At 47.1% G+C, this 20,874-nt stretch overlaps 1 protein-coding gene across 1 annotated transcript in view; it reads right to left on the reverse strand.

Annotated features, from left to right (window-relative positions):
- Positions 1-20,450, reverse strand: part of Pdzrn3 (PDZ domain containing ring finger 3) — a 234,597-nt gene extending 214,147 nt beyond the window's left edge. The window contains exons 1-2 of the mRNA XM_031382765.1: positions 19,602-20,450; positions 4,332-4,418 (exon numbers count right to left, since the gene is read on the reverse strand). Of these exons, the coding sequence (XP_031238625.1) occupies positions 4,332-4,418; positions 19,602-20,324 (810 nt within the window). The 5' untranslated portion in view covers positions 20,325-20,450. The remainder of the gene's footprint in view (positions 1-4,331; positions 4,419-19,601) is intronic.
- Between the last annotated feature and the right edge of the window lie 424 nt (positions 20,451-20,874).

A 20,874-nucleotide genomic window follows, 5' to 3' on the forward strand; every position in this document is an offset into this window, starting at 1 on the left:
AGACACACACACACAGACACACACACACACAGACACACACACATGCACACACACAGACACACACACACGCACACACAGACACACACAGACACTCACAGACACAGACACACACACACGCACACAGACACGCACACACACAGACACACACACACAGACACACATACACAGACACACACACACACGGACACACACACAGACACACACACACGCACACACACACAGACACACACACAGCTGCACACATATGAATACATGCACACAGAAAGCACAAAAGTGAAAGAAAGCCAGTTGAAGCTCGTTCCCGACAGACAGATTTTTCCCCTTGGGTGTCTGCCTTCTGTCTTAGTCTGCCCGGCTCCTTTTCTAACATACTCCAAGTCTGACCTATTAATCAAGGTTAACTAATGTATCATAGGATTTGTTTTATTGTCTTGAGTCAAAGAAAAACAAGAAGGGTTGCTTTTATTCCAAGAGTACCCAGATATAAAATATACTTGCCCAAGGCTTAAATGACAGGATACTCCTGACCAGCTACTGCTTCGTAGGGGACATGAGAATTGATAAATAAGTGATGGGGTTTGCCTGACAGCATTGTACAGAGACTCATGCAATGATAGTCCTGACGTCAGAGGCCCTGGGCTAGGCTATTTCACTTTCCAACCAAGCATCTCATAGGAATTCCTTGGGAAGAGATGTTAACCATTTATACTCCTTTCAGTGTCCGGGCCTGATAATGTGTATGCCTGGATGCTTAGTTCTGGTTCTACTAAAACTCACTCTGTATACTAGGCTGGCCCCAAACTCAGAGATCCACCTGCCTCTGCCTCTTAGTGCTGGGATTAAAGACCCGTGCCTGCACCTGGCATTCAGCTCAGCTTTTTCCTGTCTACTCAAAGACTTGCCAGCCACTCCTACCCCAGTGAAGTGCAGAATACATTTTAGAGTTTGATAATGCTTTTTCTGCTAATTGGAAAACTTGTAATCAACACTACAGGAAACGCATCAATGTGAAACCGAACTTCCTTCTGGTTTCTGCTATTTGGTATGTATAGTTTATATTTGTGTGAATCTGTATGTAAAAAGTGCTCAAGCCCGTGTGTGTGTGTGTGTGTGTGTGTGTGTGTGTGTGCTCGTGAGTGCGAGAGCGCGTATGTGTGTCATACTTGTGTCAGGTCTCTTTATCAGGTGGGTCCTGGAGACCAAAGCCAGGTCATCAGGCACAGTAGCAAACACTTCTACCCACTGGGTTAACTCACCAGCAGCTCCAAAACTCATTTGTTCCTTGAGACCAAGTCTCTTACTGAAGCTGAGCTTGCCATTCGAGCTAAACTAGCCTGGGCAGATAGTACCTGGCATCCTCCTGTCTCTGCCCACCATCCAGCCTTAAGGCTTCGACCCTAGTGGCTTTACATGTGGATGCTACGGATTAAACTCCATTCCTCATGCATGCACAGCAAGCATTTACCCACTAAGCCATCTACTCAGTCCCCATACAGATTGTTAGTTCGAGACCAAATCAATAGAGAACTTTTTAAAAGGCTACAAAATTAAGTTGGGCTTGTATTAAATCAACTTTTTAAAAGTAAAAGAAGTGGAAACACATACACACACACACACACACACACACACACACACACACTTTGAAAAACAGAAACCAACTTCTCAGGGAGGATGAAAAGCCCTTCGCCCCTCCTGGGGTGTGGCTGCCAAACAGCCGCCTGGATGAAGCATAATGGCCTTCTCAGCGGTCACCGCCCATACAAGTGCCTCTCCACACCAAGGTTTTGCAAACACCGGGCTTTGATGTGGTTCCACCTAGGGCAGAGACAAGGTCTTCCTAGTTCAGGCTCTGCCTGCTGCAGGAGTTTCTGAAACATCTAGTAAGAGGACTGGATCGAGGTTTGCAGAGGTTGTTTAAATCTGATGACAGAAGGTGGCAGAGGAGGGAGCATCATCACCAATGCGATCAAAGGGAGGAGGGGTGCAGCACCAGTCCAGAGGAGATGGCTGCTGCTTTAGACCCAGTGTGTTTTAGATGGCCTCAGATGTACCTCAACTGCTAAGCTGCTAGATTTGTCATTTCTCTCTTGCAATGACTGTAAAAGCCTCATGCCATTTTTAAGAAATACATTCAGATTCAGCACACCCTTGTGTCGACTCTGTCTGTCGTTCGCGGACTTGTTGCCCACCTGACCAGAACTCTCATCCCGCGGAAAACAGGGTCCCTGCAACGAACCTGGTCTGTGGCACATTTATTCTCTGCGCTGAGGAGTTTGCACGCTCTCTCCTCGGTTTGTGCACGCCGACCAAGGGCTCTAGCACTGAGCAATGCCCCTCTCCACCCCTGTTACAAATATGTCTTTTAAAAAGTTGGCACAGATCCCTCTTTGTTGTTAGCTGAGGTCAAATGCTTACAGACTGAGGCCTGCCTGTCTCCCTCTCCCGTCCCAAAGCTGGGGCTTCAAGGGACTAGTTCAGACTAATAATGCAGAGGCGCCCAGCCTGGGATCATCATCAACTGCAGGAGGGAATTCAGAAAAGCTCCAGCCTCAGAAGTGTTTCTCCAGTTTGGTAAGATTTCTGCAAGGATGATGGGAATCTGTGAGCTCATTCCTCTGGTTTAGTAAAGTGGGAAGGGCTACTGCCCCCACCCAGCATTTAAAATGTTGTCCCAGACAGATGACGTTCATCATTTTATCTACTACATATCGTTTCTGACAAAGCTGTCAGTTTTTAAAAACAAAACTTTGTTTTTGAAACTGTGGTTTTGGCTAAAAGCTCCAGGAATTCCACCATAAATCTCCCGTCACTCCCCTTGAGTGAAAACACGGTGCAGCAAGTCACTGCCCACACTATTTCAGAGTCCAGACCCAGCACTGACTGCATCCCGTTTTGATCACGTCTCTGCACATCATCCCTCATTTGATTACGTCTAGCTGCCCCGAATCCTACCCCTGCCTTAGGGGACCCCTAGGTCCTGTAAGCACTGCCAAATCCACTGTTTTCTATCTCAGTGATCTTCAAATACTTAAAAAAAAATGTGTGTGTGTGTGTGTGTGTGTGTGTGTGTGTGTGTGTGTGGGTGTGTAGACAAAACACAGTTTATGAACCTGGGGACAGGGGTGCATACGTAGAAAACCAACACTCAGGAAGCTGAGGCAAGAAAACCAAATGTTCTGGGCTAGGGTGGATTCATAGGAAGAGCCTGTCTCTAAACTAAACGTTCCTTTAATTAGCAGAGTCCTATCTGTTTTCAGAACTCAGTCCAGTGGTCCTTCTCTAAGATGCCTTCTCCTTCAGAGCATCTCTAGTGGCATGGTCCTCTCCTACTCCATCAGTCTCTCCATGAAAATGTGAGCTCCAGGAGGGTGGGTGGGATATTCTCCATCTCTGCAGGGTTGGCCCCTTCTCCTACTTCAGGATTCAACAGGCCATCTCTTCTAGGCTTTCCTGAACGCCACCATTAATGATGCTCTTTCCACCCATTTTTTTCAGTCTATGGTTAACACGTAGACTTGTTTTGTGCCTGACAACCTCAATCCCCACCCAGCAATCTTTCCCTGACGACAGGGTCCCAATCTCTTCCGTCTCTACTCTACCTATCCGTCTCTAGCAAATAACAGTGCTCAGTGTGTATTTGCTGGATGAGCAGATATTGTTTTCTTGAACTATTTTTAGTTGGTAAACAAGGTCTAGCACATAGTCAGTGCTTGAACAGAGGAAGAGACGGCAGACACTCAGCTGATTCTCCCTAAATGCTCAGAGTCTGAAGAGCGGCCCTCACCATCCCCAGAACTCTTCCTCACGACATTTTCCTCAAAGCTAAGCTAGCAGACAGGAACTTGACCTCTTCCATATAGGAGAGGGGCCACCGAGGGATAAGATGGCCAAAGAGCTGACCCGGGAAGAAAAGAGGAAGGGACTGAAGCTTGTCCATGAGTAATGCCAAGGTGGCCAAGCATAGTTCAAGGGGTCATTTCCACATGGGGAGCCCACAATCTAGCTCAGTTGGGAGGTAACTGGTCATTGATGTCTAGCTATATCCACATCACACAACTTCATTCAGCCCTCCTGCTACACAATCACTGAGGCAAACCTAAAGGTCAAGAGTTTGAAAGAGAGGTATGAGGCCAATGTTGTAAAGCAAGAGTAAGAAATGTCAGTCACATAATACTGATCAATGTGAACAGCCCTGCATGTAAAAACAACAGCAGAATGAAGCTAGTGACCATCCAGTCCTTATCCTCCACCTCTCTTCCAACCTCCACAGAGGAAAAACCAAACCAGACCAAACCAAACCAAATCAAAGCACGTTTTAGCAATTAACATACCACACAGGGTCGGCCGCCAATGATATTGAATCCCAGGGAGCCAGAGTCCCGATGCAGGACAAGAGTCAAGCTTTTGGTCTCTTCGCCCTGCAAGACAACAAATTAGTTAAAAATGTTGATTTGCAAACAGGAAATCGAGGGTAGCATTTTCTTCTTATACAAGGAGACTCATGACTATGGAGCTAATTGCTTTATAAATTCTTATCTCTTGAGAAGTTTGGCTGAGGAAACTCTTAAAACCCAATCTGAAATTCCACCCTGCCTTTAGGATCTTGCAGACATGCCTGGGATGACCACAGAAGAATGTCTGGAGGCGTCCAGACAGGCCCCCCAATCATTCATTATCGATGACTCCTAAGTCTACAGATACAGCCTTCTTTGGGCCTGCTGGACTCTGGCTGTCTAGACTGCCACTCTCTGTTTCTCTATACATCTCAAGGACGGCATTCATGTCACATCATGAGAGGGTCAAATGGCAAGACTCTCAGAAGTGTGAGCACATGCAATGGACTGTCAATAGTTTTCTCTGTCTGGGAGACACAGTGTGTGTGTGTGTGTGTGTGTGTGTGTGTGTGTGTGTTTGTAAGCATCTGTCAGACACAAAATCTGGAGTGAAAACAGAAAACCCTGAACGGTGCGTCAGAGGGGAACGGCTCATTTCCATAGTCACTACTGACTGATATGTAGGAAATGTAGAACCCCTTAACACAAGACATACTGGGGAGAGCTGGAAGCCATGACAACCTCAAATCTAACAAGCTGAAGTCACCTAGGGACAGGTCACACAGGCAGCCAAAAGGGACAGAGATGCCAGGCACCTCAGCTAACACTCTTAAATGGTAGAACAGTCAAAATAGAGTCATCTTGCATGCAAACTGTTACTTCTTGTTCTGTGACATACACATTAAGTTCGCTAACAGAGCTGTAAATATTTTTCTAGTGAGACAGTTTGCTGCTTTCTGTGTTGGACACTGAAAATCCACCCAGACAGACTGGAAGTCCATCTCTTACTGTGCTCTCTTAGGAGGGTGAAAAGTTAGAAATACATGGTACTTTGAACAAGTTATCGTACATGGCTTACATGCCTGGCTTTCATAACAATCAATGATGGAAACTGTACAGTTACACACTAATCCAAGGCAGATGGATTGTGCTCTGACAATCTCAAATGGTGTACAAAAAAGAATGCATGATCAAATGAACCCAAAGTTTATTTTCAAATCTACTGTGTGAGAATCATGAAGATAGATGGAGGGAGGGGGGCACCAAGGGAGGGGAATTAGGAAGAGAAGGGAAGAGAGGGAAGGAAAGGGTAGGAGAGAGGAAGAGAAAGAGGGAGAGGAGGAGAAGAGTAAAAAAAAAAAGTTATTATGCTCCATTTCCAATGGCAATAGCTAATATTTTCAGTTTTTGCTATATGGCGAAAGTTATACTACAAAGTGAACTGCTTTCTTGCATTTACTAATCCACACAGTTTTATAAAGTGATGCTATTCCCAGCCTTCAAATATAGGTGAAAGACTGTGCCACAGATATTACCTGTCAATGAGCTGATACTAGGTTGAGCTTGTGTTCAGACGAACAACCTCTGATCCTCTCTCCATCGTCCACACCGCTTTGTTTCAATACAGCGTATAGAAGGTAACTCTATATGCAAAACTTCTACCCTGCCCCTCGTGCTTCCACTGCTAACATTTCAGGAAAGGGGTTCACTGTAGGAAGGTTTGCCCAGGAAACAGAAACAGAACAAAATCCTGAAGTGGCCCAGGAATGCTATCCGAGGTGCTCAAGAGGCCTTGGGTATCTTTTGAAGGGTTAAGAAAGCCATCCCCAACACCATATTCCTCAGCTCAGCAGCAGCCTGCAAAGAACTTTCCCCGACAATCAAGTTGGCCTATACTTCCTTGCCTGAGGCAATCAATGAGAAAACAGGAGGATGCTTCACAACCACCTTGTACTAGTCTGGTGCCCAGACTGGATTCAGATGGCGGTATATCACCTCGGGCTGAGTCACAGCAGTAAGCTAATGTGTAGAAGAGTCATGAGGGATGGGATGCTGAGCTGGCTAAGAGGAAGGTCAGCAGGAACAGAATTCTTTCATTTCTCCACCCCACTACCAAACGCCATGCTCTGTTCTCTTCCCCTGGGCTTCATCCCCCATTTCCTCTCCTACTGTGCTCTCCAACAACCTTCACTTGCTCAGTTTTGCAGGTGAACTATGAATTATGGTTTTCACCATCATATCCCATACAAACATCAGACTTGGAAACATCATCTCTGAAAAACTGTGTAATCTGTTCCTGGGCTCAAAATACTTCAGAAAAGAGTCGTAGAAATGGTTTCCATTCAATTACATTTCACTAGCTAAAGAGAGTTATGCAGGGATGTGTGCAAGAGCTCTGACCATGCTGCCCTCCTGACCCTTCATACTTTGGTACAGTGGTGTCTTCCACTTAAGGGAATATTTAAGCAGTACTGGATCATTTGGGGCTTTATCACAAGCCATGCTATGCAATTTTCTCCAAAATTCAGGGTAGGGGGATCAGACATGGGGAAGGGTCCAACTTTATGTGAACAGCTGATTAAGGGGCACATCTGTCTCTCAACACAGGAGCACAGGGACCATTACACACAGGCTCAAGGTTAAACAGAAAGAAAGTGGGAGCCTGGAGACTAGAACTGAAGTCTGTGAAACTCCAGCACCCATGCTCTCTGTGGGATGATTGTAACATTTGCTCCATGTCCTAATCCGTCTGCACCAGCTATGTCAATCTGCCAGCTGAGGGCTCCATACATCCCAGGAGAGCTACGATGCAGTCCCACAAAAAGTGCATAGTACAATGTCATATAGTAATATCAAAAGGTTGGGCACCCTTGGATGATATGATAAGGCAGCCTTTAAAGTCTAACAAGCATAACGGATTTTATAACAGTAACAGATAACAGTAACGGTGAAGATTGAAAATGTTTTTCAAAGCTTGGTAAATCCTGAAAGTACCATGCCCCTGACAGCAACAGCACCTTAGGTAAGATCTTCCACTCACAAGTCATGACTTGAGGTCATCTTCCTGATCCACAGACAGGGATTAATAGCTTCTTCTCATGCCATGGGTACCATGGTAACGGAGGATACAGGCAATACCTCACAAGGATCCACGTAAGCCCAAGTATACTGGCCCATCGTAAGTGCTCAAGACATAAGCAAGGCTGAATGCTGAGATGGACCTTGCTCAACACTGACGCTGGGATGTTTGTCAACCCGTCAGTCACTATTCCCCCAAATCCAATCAGTGGAGAATAGCTTAGTCAATAGTAAGGTAAGCTTGAAGAACTGGCACTGAAAATAAAAGACATTTTAAAAATAAACAAAAAGGAAGATACTAGCCCATGTTGCGTCTCTCCCCCCCACCCCCACCCCTTTTTTTCCCCCAAGACTGCAAAAGTAACTCTAGAAAACCAATGGAAAAACTATCAGGTCGACACACTTCACACCGGAGAGGGCACGTTGTGAGGAGAAAAATCAAGGCAGGCAGCTCAAGACTCTGAGCCAAGCACAGCCTAGACTGGCAGACAACAAGGTGGGCTGTGGGCCAGCAGAACGGTAATGGGACACAGGACATGGCCAGGCAGAGGGGGAGGAGCAAAGCAGATGGAAAGCAGATGCCACTCGCACCAGCGCAAACCCAAGAAACTGTGAGCTTGACTCTGAGTGGTGGAGGCAAACGGGAGATGGGGAGCAGAGTCCTTAGGGAGGGATGGCCGCACACTCTGGCTGGCACCAAGGCCCTCCAGATCCCGGGGGCTTAAGGCTGAGAAGAAAGCAAGAGAAGGAAGACAGCAGGAAGTGGAAGTCAGGAGAGCCTTCCCCCGAGCTTTGCTTTCAGTGTCCAGACTCTGTAACAGTTCTCATGTCTCTTCCCTAGGACCCAGTAGACAGAGGAATACGCCGCTGGGTGGAAAAGAAAAGCAAGTAATTATGGACCCCACTGACATCATTATTTCTTGTAGCTGGGCAGACAGATCTAATACACTACTGTCAAGCTACTGCCATTCTAGAACTCCAGCCAAGGAGATAGCTGGGCCCTTAGTGTGATGTCGGTCTCCTTGGGGTAGCCTTATATCTTTAGAGTAGAGAAAGGACGCAGATTAACCTTAGAGAAGGGCCTATGGCTGTACTCAAACAAGAGCATGAAACCTTCAGAGGCCCCAGGCCAGCAGGCCACAACAAGAAATAGAAGCCTACTTCCCAGTACCATGAATATGACTTTGTTTAAAATTCCTCTTCCCTCCTCCTATATGGACCTACTGGATCATCTGAAATCTCAGCTGCTTCACACTCCACAGCCAGCTATTTAAGAATTTGGAGCAGGAGGGCGGGGGAGGAAACTTCAGGGTGGAAGTCACATATTCCATGTACTGCCACAAACCTCTTAATGAAATTTTTCCCCCTCAAGGACTTTTTCACTTAAAGGCGGGCCACATACACGAGTGGTCCCATGGGATGCTATGCCCTGGCGTCAGCCTAGTATAACCAGACTTTATCATGTTCTCATGTGCCAGAACTGCCTAACGCCTTTCTCTCTTTATCTCGTTAAGTGATGTGTTGCTCCACTTTGATTGTCTGGGAGACACTCTTGTGAGGGCTGCTCTTTCAGCACTGAAGAGTGTGACCTGCCCTCTAGGGACAAAGTCCCTGTGCATTTCAGTCCTACTCTGTCACTTTTCTCTGGCTTCAGAAGCTGGGACTGAGGCTAGCACTGATCAGCATGGCTCTTTCAGCATCCATCTCTGCCACTATCACTATGAACTCTTTCAAACACTCCTTTTTGAAAGTGAGGGCTGCTCCTGGCTCAGTGCAGTTTGTGGTCTCCTGGAACAGGGCAAGCTGAACTAGAAAGCTGCCAAGTGGGTACAAGGGAAATGGAACTGACTGCTCCTGACTGACCGACCACTAGGGTGTCTGGGGTGGCAGGACACCTCTCAGCTTCATATTAGCGAAGTTCCTTGAGGCTCACACAGCTGGGAAACAGGCCTGTCTGTTGACTAGTGACATGAAAGTGCTGTATATTTGGCTGTCGCCAAGCAAAGAATGTGCAGACTGGGGGTTGGAGGGACCGGGAGACAGAGCCATCTGCCAGAGGTTCTGTAAGGAAGGACTGGGGATGTCTTCACTCCCTACACTTGAAGCCTTTTGTTCTCTTTGTAGTTCAGCCTTTGCCATTCTCAATGAAGGAGCATAGACTAAGCCCTCCTTGTAATTCAAATTCCAGTTGAAATAAAGGGTTCCTGGAGAAAGAACAGAAGGGGACACTGTTTGAGCCTAAGGCAGAGGCGGGTGATGAAGATGATACAAGTTAAATACAAGTTTCAGTTGGATGAGACAGCCATGGGAGCAAGAGCAGGATATGTGACTTACCAGGACAGTTTAGAGAGAATGGAGAGAGATGAAGGGCTCAGGAAGACAGGTACATGGGACCAAAGGACAGCTTTTGTGGGGCTTTTAGCTCTGCTGAATCACACATACACATCTGCAAGCCAAACAATACGTAACAGAGACAAAGAGTTCTCACTTCTGCTCTACTCAAAAGTTTGCCACATTATCTAAACAAACTGCAGAATCCCCAAGCGTTTGATTTTGTATTTCCACAAGCTGAGCTCCAAATTCATATCTCTAATTTTTGCCATTGACTCATTTGCTTTCCTTGAGACTGTTCATAAGCAAATGATTCATGGAAATAACCAAACACGACGCAAACACCACTGCCTTCAGAACCTCAAGTGCGACATCCTCGATGGGTCCGCCAAGGGTGTGTGATGCTGTGAACATTGGTGTGTGCCCTCAAGATTCAGACACTGGGAGGTTGGGAAATGGCTCAGTCAATAAAGTGCTTGCCTTGCAAACAAAAAGACTGTCCCAAGAGGTGGTGGCACACATGCATAATCCCAGGACTGAGGGTGTGGAGACTGGTGGATCCCTGGGGCCCTCTGGCCAGCCAACCTAGCACACATACCAAGTTCTACACCACTCAAGACTCTGTCTCAAAAACTAAGGTGGGTATCACCTAAGGAATAACACTGAATGTTGCTGTCTGCCCTACAGAGTCCCCCCTCGCCCCCCCTGGCAATACACATGTATGTATATGCACACACAACATTTGCATTTAACAATTTTATTGAAATCATACATCTTAAGGGTAATAATAATAGTGGAAGAAGGGAGGCATGCTGAAATGTATTTAGGAATCAGTGCCTTCAAAATAGGCCCCAAAGGGTCTCTAACCTCTTCTATAATGGCATAGGGGAAAACAAACAAACAAACAAACCAAAAAGATCAAAATGTTGTCTGTGAACCAAAGCTGCTTCAGGCCTTTACCCAACACTAAAAGTGCTATGTTTGTCTTTGGGCTTCTCAGACTCCAGAGCTTGAGAAACCAATTCCTATTGTTTACAAGATGCCCGATTTATGGCGTGTTTGTTACGGCAATGCAAATGGACTAAAACAGGTTGGATAAGAGTTTGTGAAATTTTGTTTTTAGCATGCTCTCATTATGTAGCACAGGACAAGCCTTGAATGTGATCCTCCTGCTGTAGCCCCCTGACTACCATGGTAAGAAATTTAAAAATTTTAAACATCCAAAGACCCACCCCAAAGTATTTTCTTTGCCAGATTACAGAGAGCAAAGTCTACTTCACTTAGCAGCTGTAAAACCATTATTTTATTGTTTATAGGAACTGGAAGTTCCCCTCAGAGTGCCTGAACATCAGGGAGAAGACACATGTGGTCGTTCAGGCCATAGTGTCTAAAATCTGATAGCCAGCTCTACTCTGGGTACTTTGCATCCAACCTGGCCCCTCAACCTGATGGGACTTTGTCCTTCTCTTCGTGTTCCTGAAGCGGCGCTATGGGCACCTGAAAAATAGCTTCTAGCAAACAGGGTGAACTGTCTGTCAAGGACTCATCTGGCACATGCATCCCCAGTTCCCATGGCTGTGGTTGCTGTAGGCCACACTCAAACCAAGGTTATATACTGCCTCTGCCCTGTTACACATCGGCAATTACACATATGGCATGGATGAGAAAGATGGCCACCCAAGCCCATCTGGTAGTTATTTTCTTTACAAGAGTAATCATTGCCTTATACCAATCCCTTTCTTATTGGAACTAGATTATTAGGGCACCATTACTGGGGCCAAGGGGAGAAGGGTAACCTGACAGACACAAAGCTTGGATAGGCAAGTAATAAGAGTTAGGGTGATTTCAACTCATAAGTAGATGTCTGACTTCTCCCTTAAGCTAAAGACGTTCAGTTTTGCCTTTGTACCAATCAAAGTCCACCACACTACCTGACACTCTAGATACAAGGATTTAGGGAACTGAACAACAGAATATATTTGGAAAAATTTTATCTACTTCCCACCCTGAGCCCCTCTTAAAATAACTTGGATAAAAATGAAAGAAATGAGGTGGTACAATTGCCTCCTGTATACTATCATTTTGTTAGTTTTTTTGTTTTGTTTTGTTTTGTTTGTTTGTTTTTTATCCTCTTTGCCTGAGTGTCTCTGCTAGCCAAGCTGTGGTCTGTACTCCCCATGCATTGCATAGGATCTATGAACATGGCAATTTCTGCAAGGAGAGGAAATCCATGTATTGGAAGGCAAGAAAACCAGCAGAAGGAGCCAGGGAACACAGTGGTCAAGTTACTCAACTGTCTGGGCTCTGACCCTGTCTACAGTAGGGAGTGACCAGGTCTCCCTGAGGATGAACTAGAGACTCCATCCACACTCCAAACCAACACAGAGCTAGGCACACATGATGACAATCCTTCTGAAGCCTGTGGGAAACTACAGAGGAGTACTTTGCAGCATGATAAACTAGTCGTTTTTTAATTTTTTAAAATTTTAGTTAAAATATAATTACATATTTTCCCCTTCCCTTCTTCCATCCAACCCCTCCCATGCTCCCCTTCTCCTTTTCAAACATGTGACCTCTTTTTCTGTGACTATTATTGATGTGTGTCTGTGTGTGTGTACGTGCATGAATATGTAAATATGTAAATGCAACCTGATGGTGTCTGTTTAGGATGGCTTGTATGTATATGATTTCAGGAGTGACTAGTTGGTATTGGATAAAGTAGTCTTATTTTGATGAAAGTGTATGAGACTGAGGTCAGGAAACACTATGTTTAAAGCTAGCTTTGCCCTTACCATCTCATTTCTTGCTTTAACCAAACTGGTTTAGAATGTTTCTGGTTCTTTTGTTTGTTTGTTTGGTTTGGTTTGGTTTTTTGGTGGGGGTGATATTTTTGATTTTTGCTTAGTTGTTGTTTTTCTTTCTGTTCTGTATGTGCCTATGTGTTTACCTGTTTCTCTGTGTGTCCACACAGACTCAAGCATCTGTTCATGTATGTGCAGGCCAGAAGTCAAGGGCTGCTGTCTTCTTCAGTTGCTCTTCACCACATGTATATATGTATGTATGTATGTATGTATGCACGAACACACGCACACGCGCGCGCGTTCATGTACACACACACACACACACACACACACACACACACACACACGTCTATATATTTCGAGACAGGTCTCTCATTTAATCGGGACCTCATCAGTTCAGCTAGGCTGGCTGGCAAGCAGGCAACAGGAATTCTCTGGTCTCTGCCTGTCCTGCTGGTATTATAGGTGTGTACTGCAGAGCTCATGTGTTACCTGAGTGCTGGGGATTCAAATTCAGGTCCTCAGCACTTACATAGCGAGCTATCTCCCCAGTCCCTGGCTTTTATAAACATTTTATCACCTCTCCATAAAAAACAGAAAGCCGGCTGGAGAATTCTATGTAACAGGAGTGGTGTCTCAAGACGCTTCATGGCACCCTCCCGTGTCAGCACCAGTGAAACCTGCTGGAGACTTTTAAGCATTCTGGTTCCAGTCCAGTGAGAACTACGGGACACACCGATCCTCACTTATCGACTACACACCCAGAGAGGTGTGCATCACCTCTGAACACTACAAGAACCACTCATACATTAATTTCAGGAGAATTCCCAACCCCAACAGTTATACACACTGACTCCAGCATAGCTAATATATCTGTAAACCAAATCTTCCCCTTCTCTATAAATCACCGAAACAGAATACAGCTGTCAGCCCACAGCTCTTTCAGCTGAAAGAAGCTGTTTTGTTAAACACACTAAGGAACAGCTATTTGCTAACACTTGTATGAAACAAAGAACACCCAAGGGCAAACACGGAATAGATTCATTTCAAAGCCTTCACACATCTGGAATACTTTCTTGACACAATTATTTGTTAAATTAACTTATCTCCAGTTCTAAATGGCCAAAAACAGTTTCGGGGATTTGAAGCTTTTATACCACTTGATCCAGGTGGATCTTATAGAAGAAAAACAATGAAAACCTGGAAACAATTTGAGGTATGGATGACATAGGGAAACGTATTGTTTGTAACCCAAGTCCGTTCTTCATGAGCAACCTGCATGGTTCTGATGGCTGACAAGAGTGGCCATCAAGGACGTAGGCGACTCATGGGGAGGACTCTAGCAAGGAGGAGACAGTCCTCCACCAGACAGGCCCTTCTAATTAGAGAGTTATAACTAGCATAAATTCCACGAACAAGGGAGAGGCTTAGGATGGCAGATATCATCCATAAGACCCGAGAAGCCTGGTTTCTGGGTGTAGTGATGCTGGATCAAAATGGAAAGGAGAGGAAGCCAGCTATTAAGGAATAAACCTAAGTGTGGACAGAAAGTCCCAGGGCAAGTGGAGAGAAGTAGAGAAGGAGCAAGTGCCATGAAGAAGCATGAGTGAAACCACCATTTCAGATAGAGAAAAAAAAGCAGATGCAAAGGCCCATGGCTAGTTAAGTTGGGAGCCTGGAGGCTTAGCTACAAAGCTCTCAGAACTCAATGAAGTCAAGACAAGAGAAAGGAGAACACCACCAGGTGGGTGTAGTTGGATGCAGTTTGTTCAACTGTTCGCCTCCTCCTGCCCAAGGCAAAGAAGATAGAATAGAGTGAGATGTGATTGACACTTGTAAGAAGTTATTGCTAGTGATAGGTAAAGACTGATGTGAAATGAAAGGGTACAGGGAGGAACGGCTGGTCCAGGCAGGAGATGATGCTGGGATGGCGGTGGTTGAAAGAAAGGCCAGTCTTGTTCCTCATTATGGAGTGGCTGCAGGTAGATCTGATTATCACAGCCCAGGGACTGCTGCTCCTCACGGTGTGCTGATGTTAGGGTAAGGTGCTACCCAGGACACACCCTAGAAAGTAACACAGACCCAACAGGAGCCAGTGCAAATGTTGGCTGTGCTGAGGTTGAGAATCTCTGACTGAGACAGAAGATTGTCTGAATGACCTAAGAGAAGAGTAAATAGGTGGTGCAAGACAGGTTTAAGAGGTAAACCAGGATTCCATGACTGACTGGACGCAGGGGGTCAAAGGGCACAGGGATGAGCTTTAAGTGTCTCAATGGATGCTGAAGTTTTACCAAGAGCTTCCACCTTGCCAGAGAGCAAAACTAAACGTGCTCTAGAATGCCTCTGCTCTTACAAACATAAAGGTAGATCAGGGTTGGAAACTGAGGGTGGAAACAAGCCTCTTTAACTGAAATATGGCACCCATGCCAGGCCTTCTACCAAATCAGAGGTATCTTCCTAGTCCACTGCTGTAGATGTCTGTCAGTTTTAGACACTATCCCTGATCTTAAAATGTTTAGACAATGATTTGAAGGGTAGGAGTTAATTCAGCTGTTGAAGACTTCCCTGGCATTTCTTCTTCTTCTTCTTCTTCTTCTTCTTCTTCTTCTTCTTCTTCTTCTTCTTCTTCTTCTTCTTCTTCTTCTCCTTCTCCTTCTCCTTCTCCTTCTCCTTCTCCTCCTTCTCCTCCTCCTCCTCCTCCTCCTCTTCCTCCTCCTCCTCCTTCTTCTTCTTCTTCTTCTTTTAGTTAGAATGGTCAAACTTTAATAAGCAAGTCTAGGAAATACTATTCTCCATTACGTAGGTAAAAATTAAGGAGTCTCACAATAATTCATGTTAGGAAAGTTATGATGTAGTAAGAACTCTTACATACTCTAGTGGGTATATGAAACTTAAAGTATTCTAAACATATTTTGCTGTTGTAAAATTTAGTATTTATTTAATTTATTTTCCATTAGACTACTTCTTTTTATTAGATATTTTTTTAATTTACATGTCATACGATACCTCCTTTCCCAGTTTCCCCTCCAAAAAAGGAAAAAAAATGAAAAAAATAAAAACCCCTGTTCCCTCCCCCCTCCCCCTGTTCACCACCCCACCCTCTCCTGCTTACTGGCACTGGCATTCCCTTACACTGGGGCATAGAACCTTCACAGGGCCAAGAGCTTCTCCTCCCATTGATGACCAACTAGGCCAACCTCTGCTATACATATGCTGCTGGAGCCATGAGTCCCCCCATGTGTACTCTTTGGTTGGTGGTTTAATCCCTGGGAGCTCTGAGGGTACTAGGTAGTTCATATTGTTCTTCCTAAGGGGCTGCAACTCCTTCAGCTCTTTGGGTCCTTTCTCTAGCTCCTTCATTGCTTCCCTGGCATTTCTAAGGCTCTGGACTCCATCACCAACACTGCACAGAGGAAAAAATTCATAAAGTAGAATTGGGGATATAGCTCAGTGGTAGCATACTTGCTTAGCACGTACAAGAGCTCTAGGTTCCTGAGACTGGCTAACGGGAGAGACTGTGGAAATGGGTTTTGCCACATTCTCCAAAGATTCCTAGCACACTGAGGTCTGAAAAAAGCTACAATAGCACTTCAACCGGAGCAAGCCACAGGGTCCAATCCAGCCAAATCCGATGTGCTTGGGTGTTGTCAAAAACTAAATCAAGACAATATGAAGAACGTCAGATCATTTATGAAGCAAGTTTTATTATATGCTTCAGTTTATATCTGAGAAACAAACAATGGGTTTTTAGAAAAATATGAAATAAAAGTTTTGTATCTGAGAGTTTCCAGGCAACTTAAATCCTTCTGCCTTTGGAAAAGAATAAACAGAACCGGGGAGGGACAGAAAGTTGGCCCAATGAAATACACAAGTCCTTAAACAGCTCCTAATGGGAGGAGTTACAGCTGACTACAGGAAGGGCTGACCCTCTCAGCAAAGGCCAAGGAGGGTTACCTTGGGAACAAGAGGGGCAAGCTTCCTTAAGACCTCATCTGAGGCTGACTAAGGGTTAAAGCCTGAGAAGCCATCAAGGGCAGCTTTTGGACCAGGACATCCTTGACTGTCGCAAGTCTGGCACAAAGGCCCATGTAGGTCCTAAGCAGGGCTCCACCTTCAGGATGAACTTTCTCTGTCTCTCAAAATCATCATCTTGTTCCTGAACTTAACACCCCCGATTCTCTGCCCTATTTACCCAACAGAGCTCGAAAACACATCCACAATTTTTATTTAAGCATCATATTTTTGATTCTAAAAGAGAGTTTACTCAAACATCCCAGAAAGAAAATACAAAGGCAAGAAGAAATAATAAACTATCTCAACAGTGAATGATGTATGAGCTCAGAAGGAGTGAATGGCTTATTTATAAATAAGCGTCACTCCTAAGACGACACAGGAAGCCCAGACGACAGCATAAACAAGAGACACTTGGGAAAGCCTTTGCCCCAAACCTGGCGCCTGATTGAAAAGCAAGCTCAACCCTCTGTTTGGGTGAGCTGCAAGCTCACACCAGTCTCTTGTGCGCCTGTGCGGTCCTCTGTGAGCCTCAGAGCTGTAAATATTTGCCCTTCGACCAGAGCTGGCCAGCTGTGGAGACTGCAGCTGACAGACAGGCCAGGGGCCAGAAAGGGGGTGAAGGGTAGAAACTTGCAGGCCGGGAATGCAGGCATGGAAGAAGGAGCAAGGGAGGGGAAGTGGGGAGAACAGAGCAGACACAGGTCTCTGGAGGCCCCCTTGGGCAAATATGCTCCCCTTTCTGCCAGGCCATCTGGAGCAGCAGCCAGAGTGGCAGCAGCAGGGTCCACGCCCCTTGCCAGGCAGCAGAAGCATCCAGCTGTTGAAAATGTGGCACGCTTAGTTGCAGGCAAACCAGTGGTTTTCAAGTGAAGGAATGCAGGTCCGTAGAGGACACTTGACAATATCTGGAGACATTTTGGATTGTTGGAATTTGGAATAAAGTCTACTGGCATCATGTGAGTTGAAGCCAGGAGGAGTATTGCTCAATGTGCTACATAGTATCTGACAGCAGAGACTCCCAGTAACAAAGCCTCACCAAACCCCCAAACGTCAACACATGCCTAGATTGAGCCAAAGTCTAGTAAAAACCCATCTTCTGTGGGTGGCAGAACCTAAATCCATGCTTTTCTTCTGAGCCGCACTGTTGGGATTTGGACAGGTCAGTTCCCTCATCTATAAGGGTTAGATGAAGTGGAAAGAACCCCCCCCCCCCACACACACACACTGTTGGTAGCCCTTAATAAATATAGAGTAACAGGTACCAGTGGTTAAACTGAGACATGACACAACTGTGGTTAAGAACAGGGCCGGGAAATGCTGTGACCCTTTAATACAGTTCCTTATGTTGGAACTGTTTCTGGGCAGTAACACAAAATTACTTTATTGCTACTTCATAACTATCATTTTGTTACTGTTACAAACTGTGAATATCTGATGTGCAGGGTATCTAATATGAGACCAAAACCCACAGGTTGAAAGACACTGTGCTAGAGAGACAAGTGTGGTCAAAACCCACCTCTGAACCTTTAAAGCTCTGACCTAAGCATACGCTTGTCCCTCCAGGAACTGCAGTTTCTCCATGTACAAAATGGTAAGCATTGTACCTATATTTTTTATGAGAGAGAGATAGGGGAGGGGAACAGAGGGAGAGAGAGGGAGGGGAGAAGAGAGGGAGGGGGAGGAGAGAGATGGAGGGGGAGGAGAGAGGGGGGAGAGGGATAGAGGGAGTGGGAAGAGAAGAGGAGAGGAGAAAGAAGAGAGAGAAGAAAAATGACTGAGAAGCACTGAAGCTGGTAAGCCTCATGAGTGGAGGCTGACATAATCCCCCTGATTGATGAGCAGGGTAGGGGAATGGTATAGGAGTGGTTTAAGGTAATTGCAGGTACTCTCAGTCGGGCACTGTGCCAGACTGTTTTCTACATCCTCACCTTGATGGAAACAACATCACTTTACACTAGAGGTAAACCGAGGCACCTCTAAGCCACAAGTCACTCAGCTGGTTACCAAAAGGCGGAGATGTTTTCATTCCAGGAGACTACCACTTAATTATTACTTTCCAGTTATTGGAGTAAGTGGGTCATTGGGTTCTTTCTCGATTGCCCAAACAAGTACTCCTACGGTGCGGTGCCTGGCTGTGTTTTCCTGCTGTATGTCGTTAGGAACCATAGTTTCCAACTTAAGAGGGGTTAAGCTACTTGCTTTAGGTCAGCCAGTGAGTTGGCAGGAAAGTACAAGTTTGAATCCAGGCTTTACACGGGGGAGGGGGGGGGAGTGGGTGGGTGGGGGGATTCTCTCCTGGCATCCCCTTCAAGCTGCACCTTAACGGCTCTGCAGCCACCCTTTGGATCACAGCAGAACCATGATTCCAGGTCACCCCAGGCAGTGTCACATCCACAAGGACCATGGCTCTGATCTTAAGCCAAGATGAGCAGCTTCCGGGATCTCAGGCTGGTGTTCTGGGCAAAGCTTCTCAACATCTCCGTGACTCAGGAGCTACGTTCTTGGTTCCTACCCTACACTTGGTTGTGGTTGTGGGTTCCCTTAAGTGTTCCTAGACACACTCCGCCGCCCCCACCTACCCCCCCCCCCCACGCCAAACTGCTGTAGCTTCAATTTGCCCTATATGCCCTGCCTTTGGGGACCATACTTTCTCAGTTGGGATTAGTTCAGTAACCCGCACAGAGTGATGCAGCTGGCAAGCACTGCTAACAAGAGGAGGCCAAAGATGCACTCAGGAAGACCATGGCATCCCTATACTATTCAAAGGACCTTGGTGGGACTCTGGGCCAGCTAAAGAGGGAGGAGAGAGGGAGAGAGGGAAAGGGAGATGCAAAGACACACTCAGAGAGAGAGAGAGAGAGAGAGAGAGAGAGAGAGAGAGAGAGAGAGAGAGAGAGAGAGAGAGAGAGAGAGAGAGAGAGAGAGAGAGAGAGAGAGAGAGAGAGAGAGAGAGAGACAGACAGACAGACAGACAGACAGACAGACAGACAGACAGACAGACAGAGACAGAGACAGAGACAGAGTCAAGAGACAGATTGCCTACCTTGCCGCCTGGCGGCGCGGCCACGCAGCGGCTGAGCGAGTCGAGGCGTGCGCTGTACTCGGTGAACTTCTTCTGGTAGCGCAGCGCGGTCATCTGCAGTTCGAGCTGCGCGGCGGCCAGCTGCGCCACCAGCGACTTCTCTCGCTTGCCGGCCCGCAGCGCCTCCTTCTTGAGCGCCTTGTGCAGCGCGCCCAGGCGGGCCTGCAGCGCGCTGTTGTGCGCCCGCAGAGCCCGCGCGCAGCAGTGGCCGCCCGCCCGCTGCTCGCCGTGCGTCAGCGGCAGCCCGCAGCCCTCCTGGCAGCGCCCCACGGGCCGCGCGTCGCACGCGTCGCGCATGTGGGCCTCCACGTCGCGTCGCAGCAGCAGCTGGCCGCAGCCCGCGTGGCGGCAGCGCGCGGGCGCGAAGTCGCAGCGCTCCAGGTGCTCGGGCAAGTCCTGCAACTTGACCACCCGGCCGCAGCCCCGCGCTGCGTGCGCGCACTTGATGTCCAACTTGAGGATGAGACGCTTGAGCGGCAGGACGTGGTTGAGCTCCTTGGCCGAGAGGCGACCGCGACAACGCGAGGGGCAGCTGCCCTCCTGCACCACCCAGGGCAGCACGCAGCCGGCGCAGAAGACGTGGCCGCACGGGGTGGTCAGCGGGTCCTCCAGGACCTTGTGGCACAAGGCGCACTTCAGATCAGGGTCCACGTCGCCGTCGAAGCGGTCCAACTCGAAACCCATGGTGGCGGCCGGGGCCCGGTGTCGCCGCCGGGCGACCGGCCGCCCCCTCCCTCCCTCTTTGCGAGGCGGCCCAGACACGCCGGCTACGCCGCCCGCTCTCTAACTAGCTCTCCCAGGACTGAGCCTAATTGCTCCAGACTTCCTCGGAAAATGCCCGAGGAACAGGACTCCTCCGGCCGTATTGGCTCGAGCGCGAGCGCACTCACATCCTGCCTCTGGGGCCTCGCGACCTTCCTTTTGCCAAAGGGAGGGGGGACCTCCCAGGCAGAAGAGGCTGAGGTGACCACAAAGCAAGAAGATCTGCCAGAGACCGGAGATGGGCCCCCTTTTAGGGGTCTCCTCTCCGCCGCCTTGGAGGATTCTCTAAAAGACAAAGTACGCCAGCAGAGAGCATCTCCCTCAGTTTGGAGCTGCGTCTGTGGCTCTCGCCCACAGAAGTTTCCTTCCACATCAGTACTTTTCATTCCCCACCTCCTTTCTCCTGTGTCTGCCTTTTAGAGAGAAAAATATCTAAGGCGTTGCTATGTCTGCATTTACGGTCGTTATTTAT

The sequence above is a fragment of the Mastomys coucha genome, unplaced genomic scaffold (genome assembly GCF_008632895.1).
Source record: "Mastomys coucha isolate ucsf_1 unplaced genomic scaffold, UCSF_Mcou_1 pScaffold20, whole genome shotgun sequence".
Classification (NCBI taxonomy): Eukaryota; Metazoa; Chordata; class Mammalia; order Rodentia; family Muridae; genus Mastomys; species Mastomys coucha.